This window comes from Phoca vitulina, unplaced genomic scaffold, assembly GCF_004348235.1.
Source record: "Phoca vitulina isolate PV1807 unplaced genomic scaffold, GSC_HSeal_1.0 scaffold92, whole genome shotgun sequence".
NCBI lineage: Eukaryota > Metazoa > Chordata > Mammalia > Carnivora > Phocidae > Phoca > Phoca vitulina.
In genome coordinates, this window is record NW_022589795.1 from 237,847 (window position 1) to 249,909 (window position 12,063).

Below are 12,063 nucleotides of genomic sequence, written 5' to 3' on the forward strand. Positions count from 1 at the left end.
TCTGGTGTTCGTGCCAAAAGCCCCCTAACCCTGGGAACCTCTCAGTCCCACACAAAATGGGAAAGTTGGTTGCCCCAGACAGAGCAGAGCCCTGGTGGACAGACCTCCCCCCACTCCCTCCCTCACCAGGAAATCTAGCTGGTTGTATAGCCCCAACATCAGCCAAAACGACTAGCGGTCGGCTACCTGAGCACCTGCCCGTGGTGACACGTACCATGTGTAGGAAGGTATGTCTCCCCAGGCCCTGGCTGAGAAGCGGGGCAGCCTTTCCTGCCGGCCGCCTGGGGGCTGAGGCAGAGTATGGGGGCATGATCACAGGCCTCCTGAGAAGACACAGTCTGAACTTCCGTTTCATCTCTGCTACCAGAGTTGTCCGGGCTGATGTCCAGAAAGCTTGACGAGGGTGGGTTATTTTTCCTGAAAACCCAATGTGCCAAGGGAGGAGGCTTGGGAGAGGGGCCGAGAGCTGAGCCAGAGGGCAGGTGGTGCTGCCGTGGGGCCTCATCAGCTAGAGCCCTGGGCCACTTGCTTTCCAGTCAGCCCTGCCGTTTGGGGTCCTGCTTACTCTTCTAGGGACGGGTTTTACCTTCCCGTCAGGAGAACAGCTGTGAGCTGAGCGCCAGCAACCTTCCCGGTGCGAGGCTCACTGCTCTGCCGTGCATGGTCTCTTCACCTTCATGTTACCCTGTGAGCCCGGGCTTGTCACCCCCACCTCAGAGCTGAGGAAATGTCTAGAACAGCACCTGCTCATGGTGAGTGCTCAGGAACAGCAACAACTAGGATTACCAGTCCCCACATGGGCGGAATGTGGCCGTACTCAAGCTGACAAGGCTAAGCAGCTGTCACTGGGGAGCATAGATGGGCTCTGAGCACCTAGGCCACCATCCCCCAGGCCAGGTGCCTGTGTTTGGGGGCCCTCAGATCTAGAACTCTCATGAGTCACCATGCCCTTCCCACACCCGGGAGCCTGGTGTGACCAGCACCCACCCAACACAATCCCAGGGCCCATTGGCTGCCTCACCTTCTCCTCTCTGGAAATCCATGCCTCAGTGCAAAGGACGCAGCTGAGCTGAGAGCCTGGATGAGCCTCCTTTGGTGTTCATGTTTCCCATCCATATGAGTACAGGGCTCCACCCAAGCCCTGCTAAGTCACAGCCTCCTGTGCTCTGGGCTCAGTGAGGGCTACCCTGGATCCATAGGACCCAGAAAAGCCACAGCAGTCAGGGCCTGGGAAGCCTCATGCTGTTTATACAGCCCTGGGGGTCACATGGGTTCCTAGGCAGGGCTCCACACCTGTGCTGACCAGAACGGGATTTTCTCCCCTACACAGCCCAATTAATGACAAGGCTAATGGTACCAGCCATCAGTCACTAAGTACTTAGGACTGCCAGGCCCCGAGCTGAGCTCTCTCTAGGCATTCTCTCATTCACTGCTCACAACAATCTCATGAGACTAGCATTGCCAATAGCCCCATTTAGTAGATGAGTAAACTGAGGCTTGGAATGTTTCTGGAGCCTACCCCTGCTCCAGCCCTGCTTTGCCCTCCTGGCTCTGAACGCCCATGGCAATGACCGGTGGTTGATCTGTTGGCCCTCCCTTCACTGATGTCCTCAAATTGTCTGGTGTTTGAGCCCTATCTTCCCAGGGAGACTTGTACATTCTTGGGGGCAAGGACAGACCTCCTATTTCTCTTGAAATCTCTATCATTCAAGCACAGTTCTGGCTTCCAGATGTCTCAGAAGGAAAGGGCAAATGAATGAATGCTTCACCTGTGGTGAATTGTGCTAAGTAAGAAAGCAAAGAAAGGATTTTGAGAGAAGGGAAACATATTAAAGAAACAAGGGAATAAGGAAGGAAGGAGAAAAAAAGTAGGTAGGGAGCTGGAAGAGAAAGACACTTCCAAAGTCAGTCTTACTATCCCTACTGCTATAGATGTGGAAACTGAGGCTCAGAGATGGAAAGAGATTAGGCAGCTCTGTGTAGGGGAGCGGTGCCCACCCACACGAACACTAACAAACTGTTCTCTGGGCCAAAAGCCATTCTGCCAGAGGGAGACAGTCCCATAAGCCGATTCTATGCTGAAGACATGGGTAAAAATTCTTGGTAAGTTTTTTTAGGTAATTTTATAAAACATATAAGTAATATTTTTAGGGGCACTTGGGTGGCTCAGTCAGTTGAGCGTCCAACTCATGGTTTCAGCTCAGGTCATGATCTCAGGGTCCTGAGATCGAACCCCATATCTGGATCCGTGCTCAGCGGAGAGTCTGCTGGAGATTCTCTCTCTGCTCCCTCTCCCTCTGCTCATCCCCCTGCTCGTGCTCTCTCTCTCTCTCTCGTAAAAAAAAAAACTTTTAAAAAAACATATAAGTAATATTTTTAAAGCTATGAAGTAGCCTCTAAATCATTCTGGGCTATTTCCATTCTTCCTTAGTACTCTTTTTATTAGGATGAAATAATTACCTGGAACCCCTTATCAGCAGGAACCAATCTTGCTTAGTAAGTATCCGAATTACTTTCCCTCCAGGACCTGTGCACTCTGCTGAGATGGGGTCTGCACTGTCCCCAGAACATGCCGTGGCCATGCTCTAAAATATCCTTTGCGTTCCTCCTTCCTGCTCTGCCCATCCTTCAAGGCCCCCATTAATTCCAAATCTCCCCGAAATCCCTAGCTCTCAGTGATCTCTCCCTGTCCTGAGAACCTGAGAGCCTGCCCCATACCCACACCTGCCATGCCTGGGCCAGCTGGGTCATCAGTTTCTTGAGGACAGGTCCTGTGATCCCACATTGGGTCCAGCTGCTTCCCGGGCACCCCCACTTCTCCCTAGACGTGCCCCTGCGTTAGCACAGGGTTTTTCATGCATGGGGTGTTCAGTACATATCTGTTGACTGACTAATTGATCTGAGTGTGCGTCAATGAGCCAGATGGCATCTTGGCAAAGTATAAACAAGATCAGAACCACCTTGAAAGAAAGGATTATGTTCACTCAGGAGAAATTTGATAAAATGTGATGTTTTATATCATCTCTCTCTTGCCATCAAGAAAAGAGCAATGATATGGGCATCAAAAGGCTTGAGAGGGCGTCCTAAGCCTGCCACTCGCGGTGCCAAGTGCAGGCCCCCAGCAGCGCTAAGTTCTGGTCTGCACGGCAGTGAGCGATTTAAGCTGGAACTCAGTCAAGGGTGGGTGCGAGGTTGAGAATAGGAGGGCTTCCTTAACCAGCACAGATACTCTGAAAATTTCATAAAAACCTAGACAAAGCTACGTAAAGAAAGCACCCACAATCCCACGGGGCAGAGATGAGGCACCCCATACACTGTCGAGTGCATCCATAAAGGGAACGCGCTGGGCTGTGGGAGGAGTTGACTGTGACTATTTGTCGGGACACAACCCTGCGTGGTCTGTCTGCCTGCAGCAGCAGGAGGAGGGCAGCTTGAGCGGTAGTCGGACGGCTCAGTCACGGCCCCATCCCTGGCTGGTCTCCATGCACCAGCAAACGGGTGGGACGCGCTCTGTGCAGCCCCGGCCGCCCACCTCTCCCCTCCGGAGGCTCAGGCCAGAATGGGGAGAGGCAGACCTCAAGCCCCAGAGCAGGAGTGTGGAGCACAGAGAGAAGCAGGGCCGGGCAGGGCTGCCCCTCTGACTTTGTCCAGCAGGTAATAATGATTCGGGTTGGCGGGGCGGGGTGAGACATGATGTGCTGGGAAGAGCACCAGCGTCAGAATCAGAATGGCCGGACAATGGCCTCTTCTCTGCCACTCACTGCTGTATGTCCTGGAGCAAGCTGCTGTCCTCTCTGGGTCTGTGTTCTCCACTAAAGAATAAATCAGGGGGACAAAGAAGGCGTGGGGCCCTCAGACTTCTCACAGGCCATGGTTCTCTGCTCAGAGGGGTGTCCGGGGCCCGGCGCAGTTAGGCTGGACGCCCGGAAGGTCACAGCTCGGCCAGTAGAATTCGGGGCACTCTGACCTCTGCCCTACAGTGAGCTTCCCTCCCCCTGCTCCATGTCTGACCCCCCCACATGTCATTGTCCCTGCCGCCCTTCACTTCAGCCCTGTACCCGGCACTGGGGACAGGAGTCACCTGGCCCTCCTGCCTTCATTGCCCAGCTCCCCTCCCAGAGGTGGTCTGCCCAGGCTGGCTGCCTGCGGTTTGCCTCTCCCTGGTTGGTCCTGGAAACCCCTCTCCTGAACTGTCACCAGTGTCAGGCCTGGGGGTGAGGCAGCAGGGTGGTGGAAGCGGGACAAAGGAGGAGAAGCTGAAGGGAAGGAGAGGGAACCCCCAGATCCAGGCAGGGCAACGAAGGAGGCCTGGCTTGGGAGCCTTTGCCCCTTGTGGGGCCGCCCCAGGTGGGTACCCATGGGCAGGGCTGAGCCTGTGGGTAATGACAATGCCCATCTCTTCCTGAGGGCCAGGGCCCAAGGTATCCCCATTTTTAAATATGTTAATCATCCTGTCACTTCCTACCACTCAGACCCAAAGAAGACAGACCTGAAACCCAAACCCGTAGCTTTACCGTGACGCTTGATCAAACATCCCCACTAACTAACCTCACGAGAATAGACAGTCAAGTTTGCAATGCCAAGAGAACACACTTTATTGGGTCTATGTCCAGGGGAACCTAGTTTTGCATAGCATAAAAGCAGTTAAGTCCAGAAACACAATATAAGAAGTATTTTGGTAGAAAAAAATCTGCTGAGCGGGGAGCCCCTCTAGGGAATGGAGGGTCGCTTAGAGCCGAGAGCCACAGGCATGTCCTTGCGGCGCGCTGGCTACAGCGGGCAGGGCTGCAGGTGCTCCCTGGAGGAAATGACTTTCCCGTCTCTGATCTCCTCGGTGATGGTGCGGATCTGGGTGCTGACCTGGGGAGTCGGGCCGCTGGGCCCAGCCGGAGCACAGGGCCCAGTCGAGATGTAAGGTCCCCTAAGCAAAGGCTTGCATTCCGTGGCACAAGGGTGCGCAGGCAGCCTGAGGAAATGAAATCAGATCAGAGTGCATCTGGCAGCGGGGCATGGGACTGAGATTCCTGTTCAACGGATTTAGGGGATAGAGTGATTACAGGTGGGTGACAACAACGAATGGCTTCAGTGCCTCTGAAACCCCCAAGGGCTGCAGGGAGGAGGACGAGGAACCCCCAGCCAAGCACGATGGTTGGGGAAGCACTATGGGGTGGGGGTGGGGGGGCAGCTTGTGACCCTGTGATGACCAAGCTGGGACAAGAAAGGATCTCCAGGGAAAGGCTTTGGATCAATCCCTGTCATCTGGGCAAAAGCCTCTGCAGGGACTGACACCCTCTCCGAGGCCCCAAGGGCTGGTCCAGGAAGCCCTGGCCCCACACCTCGCTCTCCGGGGCGCACAGCCACTCACTTGCAGTCCTCACTCTCCAGCAGGCGGCGGTAGGTGGCGATCTCTGACTCCAGCCGGGCCTTGACGTCCAGCAGCACCTGGTACTCCTGGTTCTGCCGCTCCAGGTCACACCTGATCTCAGCCAGCTGGGCCTCCACGTTGCTGATCAAGCACTGCATCTGGCCCAGCTGGGAGCCGTAGCGGGCCTCGGTCTCTGCCAGGGTGGATTCCAGGGAATTCCTCTGTAAGGGGAAAGAGGAAGAGCTGTTCATGGGAAGGAGTCCCACCCAGAGCCCGGTAGCTCTGGGTATCTGCATATCCCTCGTGATCACGCCCCAGGATAAGCCCTGTGCTGAGGCTGGTGGGTCAGGGCTTGCCAGGGGCTGTGGCCGGTCCCTCAGGCAGAGGCCACTCACCATGCTGTGCTGGGCCTGCAGCTCGATCTCCAGGGCGTTGACCGTGCGTCTCAGCTCGATGATCTCCGCCTGGCAGGACTGCAGCTGCTCCGAGCTGGACACCACCTGCTGGTTCAGCTCCTCGGTCTGAAACACAAGAGGGCCCAGAGCACGGTCAGACCGAGTGAAGCTCCTTTCAGGGAGAGCCCCTGCTCCAGGAGCCTGTGGTCCCGGGTGGCCCCAGCCCCACCTGGGTGTTGAACCAAGCCTCCACATCTCTACGGTTATTCTCCACCAGGGCCTCATACTGGCATCTCATATCATCCAGAATCTTGTTGAGATCCACTGGGGGGGCGGCATCCACCTCCACATTCAGTCGGTCCCCGAGTTGGCAACGGAGTACATTGACTTCCTGCAGAGAGGAGGCACGATGGCATAAGGTTGTGGAAAGGAAGCTGGATTGAGGGTTCAGGTGGCTGGGTTCAAATCCTCCTCCCTCAAGGGCCGGCTGTGTAACCTCAGACAGGATCTTAACTTCTCTGAGCCTCGGTCCCCTCATGGACATATACCTACCTCCTCTGCAGATTCAGGAGAGTAAAATGAGATGATGCAAATGTCAGGCAAATAGAATAAGTGTTATCAGGCACTAGCATCCAGAGGGAGATTTAGTGTCATGGGCAGGAGTGTGGGATCTGTGTGACCTTAGGCAAGTGACTTAACTTCTCTGTGCCTCATTTTTCTCATCTGTAAAATGGGACGGTTGCGAGGATGAAATGAAGTGAGAACAAAATGCAAAGTGTTTCAGATAGCTCCTGGCATGCAGTACGCCATCATCAACAAATGTCAGCTGGAGTTCCTGTGGGAGCAGTGGTCACCGTCGTTGTGCCCAAGGGTCACTAGGGGCTCCCTGCTGGATGGGAAACACTGGAAGGTCGCACGGCACCAGCCTCACCTCCTCGTGGTTCTTCTTGAGGCACAGCAGCTCCTCCTTCAGGGACTCCACCTGGGCCTCCAGGTCGGCCTTGCACAGGGTCAGCTCGTCCAGGATCCGGCGCAGGCCATTCGTGTCGGCCTCCACCAGCTGCCGCATGGACAGCTCCGTCTCGTACCTGTGCACACAGAGCCCTGCTGAGTCCGCAGGGAGGGAACCGAGCACAGGCAGGGGGCAGCGGAGGAGCCGGGCATAGGCTGCCCTCCATCAGCTGCAGGGGCTGATTTGGGGTCAGCAGCACGGGGAGCCTTGCCTTGGACCCGGAAGGGATGCAGGGCCTGTGCTGTATTCCCACTTACGGTTCCATCTGGCCTTCCTCCCAGCTCACCAGCTCCCAAGGCCGGGAACAGAGGCGAGAGAAAGCATGACAGACCTTCCCCGATGAGGCCCACTCACTTGGTCCGAAAGTCGTCAGCAGCCAGCTTGGCGTTGTCAATCTGCAAGACTAGCCTGGTGTTCTCAGCCTTGGTCAGCAGGATCTGAGGAACAAGGGGCATCCCATGAGCTAGGAAAGGCCCAGCAGTGTGGAGTGGGTGGGAGGGAATCACCCAGCTCACAGAGGCCATGTTTCTAAGAACCACCAGTACCCTCAGCACCCGCAGCCCTGAGCCCAGGTATGGAGGGAGCATCAGTCCAGGAGGGGCATCCCTAGAAGTAGGCCCCAGAGTGACACAGTGGGGTGCCTCAGGGTAAGGTGGAAAGAACAGGTCAACCCGGATTCAGATTCTGCATCTAGCACTCAGGGGCTGTGCAATCTTGGGCAAGTGGCTGAACCTCCCTGATATCTAACTTCTGTATCTGTTGAATGGGCCCAGTAATACCCATCTCTCCCAGATGAGGGATAAATAATCCAACGGCTACAAAGCATCAGGCAGGGTGCCTGCATCCAGTAGGGGCTGGGTATAGGTTATTGCTCTTCCTACAGCTGAGACAGGGAGGGGAGGAGAAGGATGGCTGGCATAGTTATAAGCAAGCTAAAGACTCACACAGAGGTCTGGGTCCCCCAGGAAACCAGAACCCCAGACAGAAGAGCTTGCCCTGGACAGAGAATTCCCCAAGAGCTACCATCAGTGGGTAGTCCCTTGGGATGAGACAACCCCCCACCCAGGGCTGGGGATGCTGGAGAGGGGCCGGGTCCCCGTTACCTTCTGCTGGAGCTCCTCGATGGTTTTGAAATAGGACTGGTAGTCTGGGCAGATGTATGGGATCTGAGACTCGTACCACTCCCGGATGCGTTTCTCCAGCTCCGCGTTCTCGCGCTCCAGCTGGCGCACCTTCTCCAGGTAGTTGGCCAGGCGGTCGTTCAGGAACTGCATGGTCTCCTTCTCGCTGCCATTGAAGGAGCCGTCACAGAACCAGCCCCCACTCCCAACAAAGCCAGAGGGGTGGCACCCAGCAGACAGGTAGGAGCCAGGGAAGCAGCTCCCGTGGCTGGACAGGCCCAGCCTGACGGAGGAGGCGGACCCCATAGTACCAGCAAGACTGGGTACCCTGCAGGAGCCCACAGAGCGGACAGAGGACACCCAAGAGAGGCCGCACAGGCCTTTGGCAGATCCAGAGGAGAAGACGGGGGAGCAGACCTGGGTGGCCATGATCCTAGCAGAGGAAGGTTGCAGCTTAGCAAGGAGCTCAGGTTCTAGGCTCTCAAGGCCTCTCTGGAGTATTTATATACACTCTCCATGGGGTGTTGGCATGTTACTCTTGGGAAAGCTAATCTCATTAGAATGTGATTTTTGCTACCTATCCAGAATTTCTTACCTTATTAAAAAAAAATTTTTTTTAATTTTGTTTGCTAAGTCAGGACTCTTGTCTATTGTCATTTCCTGGCAGAATATGAATTTTATTGCCTCTTCAAAGTCCTTGCACCAGATCCCATAAATCGGGAGTGGCCTCACAAATGACATTTGGTTCCTGCTCTCTCTGCTGTGCCTTCCCCTGAGCATCCCGGTCTGCCCACTTGTCACCCCCATCCACTTGTCACCCCCATCCACTTCCCCAGTGCTCACAGGTGCTCAGGGACGTCTGGGCCCCTGGGATGGTTAAAAGGGAGCAAAGGGGGCTACGATTCATGGGGCTACTGTGTGCCAGAGTCCTGGTTACGTCCTTTACACCTCACAATAATCCTGGGAGGTGGCCAATCTGTCTCCATTCCACCGACATGGAAACAGAGACACCGAATGGCTAAAAACAAGCTTGCTCAAGGTGAACAGGCAGTTGAGTGACAGAGCCTGGAACTGAGACCAGGGCTCTCAGACCCCAAATCCTACACTCTTGTCCCACCACTTCTCTCATAAAACCAAGGGCAAGTGCAGGCACCCAGAATTTAGGGACCCGAGACCTAGGTCCAAATGGTGGCTCTGTGGCTCATCTGCCCTGTGATGTGAGCATATGTCACTCTCTGGCATGCCTCAGTGTCCTCATCAGGACAGCAGAGGTCATCAGCCTACCCTGCCTGCCTCACACAGATACGAGGAGAATCAAACAGAATAGAAGTCAAAGTGTTTTTGAAAGCCATTGTGCACTATAGAAATATTGCTTACACGGGACAGTCTTTGATGATGGTTTATGGTTGTGGCCGGCAGAGGATCATGAATGTGAGCCCCCAAAGGGGCTGCTTTGGAGGGTGGTTTCCTTTGTGACCTGCAGGTCTCTGAACCTAGGAGAGTAGAATCAGGATCCTGAGGCAGCCTACACTGACCCCCCAGTCCCTGAGAAATGGGTCGATGCAGAAGACCAGAGATGGCTCATGCAGACTCTTTGGACAGGGAAGGAATAAGAACAAACGAAGCACTGCCAGGTAGTTAAGCAAGCTGGGAGGAGCACCTGAGAATTCACCACCACAGGTAAATTCCTTCTTCCGCCTCACAAAGTGGGATTTCCCAAGGCTCGGGCAACCTGCTTGCTCTTCTCCCACACAGACTTGGTTTGCAAGGCTGGCGTTTATGGAAGCATTTATGTGCTTCTGAAGTTGTAATTTAGCAACCTCTTAAAACTCTTTATAAGCTTCTCTCTGGAATTACTCAGGACGGTTGGCGGTGGTGCACACGCCTCGCCCAGCGCAGTGGACACCTCGACGGGGTGCCTGAGAGCAGCCCCTCCTGGGAGTGAGAGCGGGGACCTCAGGCTCTTAGAGCAGCCCCATCGTCCCTGCTCTCCCAGCAGAGCCTCCGGGTTTCTCAACCTCAGCACTGTTGACATCGTAGACTACAGAATTCTTCGTGGTGGGGGCTTTGTGTGCATTGTAAGATGTTTTCAACATCTCTGGATTCCACCACCGGATGCCAGTAGCAACCTCCTCCCCCAGGTGTGAACCCCAAACTGTCTCCAGACATTGCCAAATGTCCCCTGGGAGGCAAAACCACCCTCGCTTAAGAATCACTGGACCATCAGGACAGGGATGGGGGCTCTGACCAGACCTCTTAGAGACACCCCCTTTACTTTCTAGGAAAACTAGTACTGAGTCTGCCTGTCCTTCCGGGGCCCCCTCGGGCAAGTCCTTAAGGCGCCCAGGCCTCGATTTACCTCATTGATGACACAGCGTGCTCATTCTTAGGGCTGCCATCACTGAGCCCTGGCGCGGCTCTTCTCTGGGGTGTCGAGCTGCTGGGCATCGGAAATGAATGTTCTCATTTTCTGGGCTTCTTAAGCCCTTCCACTGTGCCATCCATATCTGAAGATGAGGCTAGGTTTCTTTCAGGGCAACTGCTGCTCTGGATGTCCCATCACTCTCAGCCTGTGCATCAGGAGGACCACCATGGACCAGAGTCCAGGCAGGGGTCTTCCAAGCTATGAAGAGAGGCACATACCTCTCCTGGAGCAGGTGACAAGAGGGCCAGAGAAGGGCTTTTGGTCCCTCTTGGTCCCCTGCCTTTTCTCCATGGTGTAGACTGCAAGGCCACTCTCAGAGGGAAGAGTGAAGGGGGCCTCATGGGAGGAATTCCTCTACTTTCTTCCACACAGGAGCCGGGACCATCGCAGGATGAAGTGAGGCCCACAGGATGAATAGATGCTCTACCTGTATCAGGGAAGAGAAGCCGGGACTCACAGAGCTGCTCCTCTCCCAGCATAGGCCCAAGGATCTGCCCACCCCACTCCCCCTGGTGGCCCAACCCTGGAGAAAATCCACCTGTTCAGTGTTAAGGAAACCAGGAGTGCCCACTCATCAGGTTTTATTTCAAAATAGAGTCCCTATTCCGAGAACATTCTTTCTAAGGTTAATCTAAAATACACTGGGCTAAGGATGGAGGGCCTGGACTCCAGGCTAACTCAGCCCCAAACTCCCTGAGTGAGCCCTGTCCACTCCGGGCTCCAGAGCCCCAGTCTGAACAGGAAGGGCCTAGACCAGGCCAGCTTGAGGTCCTTCCATCTCAGATATTATAGGCATTTCCTGTGCAGGGGGCCAGGAGTCACCTGGACATGTCTGTGACTCATTCATCATCCCCCACAGCCACCATCCCTTCTTTGCCACTGACCTACAGAATAAAGGAGTAAAGAAGAGTTACAGATTGTCAAGTCATTACACAGTTTCTTTTCTCGTTGTTGTTTTGTTTCTGCAAACTCCCTTGGACCCCAGGTCACCGTTTGCCTCCACACCTACGCACCACAAGAGCTATGGCACGGGCTTCCTTCTGACCTTCCCTCATAGGCAGAAGCCACATTAAGTCACCTCCCGGGGCCGTTCCCCAGAAGCCCCCATTCAGAGGTACAGCATCACCAGGATGTTGAGCGGGCATCCCAGCAAGTCCAAGCTGAAATGACATCTCTAGCCAACTGAGCCAGGACATCGCTTTGCAAAAGAAGGGGCTTGGATAGTGTCAGACTGGACAGTGGGGGTCCTGGGCCTGAATTCAGCCAGACCTCGGTTCAGGCTACTCAGTCACTCTGAGCCTCAGATTTCCCCAAGAGGCACCACATTTACGGGATCGTAAGAAGTAAATGGACACATGCTTGATAAATAGGAATGGGTGTCATGGATTTAAGAGATCAAAACTGTTCTTAGAACCCATCTAGTCGAGCCCCAGTCAAATGCTATAACCAAGGGCACAAACCACTCGCCCTGGTTTCATGGGACACTGGCCTAGCCCAGTTGTGCAAGGAAAGACAGTGGCTGGGACTATGTCCAGAGCAGCAGGGACCCCCCAGATGAGGCCTCTGACCCTTATTCTAGCAGCTTCCAAAGCCACCCCCACTTCCTGCTGGCACAAAGTGCTGGTTTTAGTACAGAGCTGACAAGATGCTCTCTGCCCACCGTGGCCCCAGCTTCAGGGGCAAGAGGAGAAGTGGAGATGCCGCTGCAGAGCATAAAACACCCTGGCTTTTCCCAAGCCCACCTT

At 54.8% G+C, this 12,063-nt stretch overlaps 1 protein-coding gene across 1 annotated transcript; it reads right to left on the reverse strand.

Annotated features, from left to right (window-relative positions):
* Positions 1 to 4,770: 4,770 nt before the first annotated feature.
* KRT36 (keratin 36) lies at positions 4,771 to 8,322 on the reverse strand. Its single transcript, XM_032396514.1, has 7 exons — positions 7,876 to 8,322; positions 7,127 to 7,209; positions 6,692 to 6,848; positions 5,990 to 6,151; positions 5,761 to 5,886; positions 5,366 to 5,586; positions 4,771 to 4,966 (listed from the first exon to the last, which is right to left on the reverse strand). The coding sequence occupies exons 1-7, from the start codon at positions 8,320 to 8,322 to the stop codon at positions 4,771 to 4,773; spliced, it is 1,392 nt and encodes a 463-aa protein (XP_032252405.1).
* Positions 8,323 to 12,063: the final 3,741 nt, after the last annotated feature.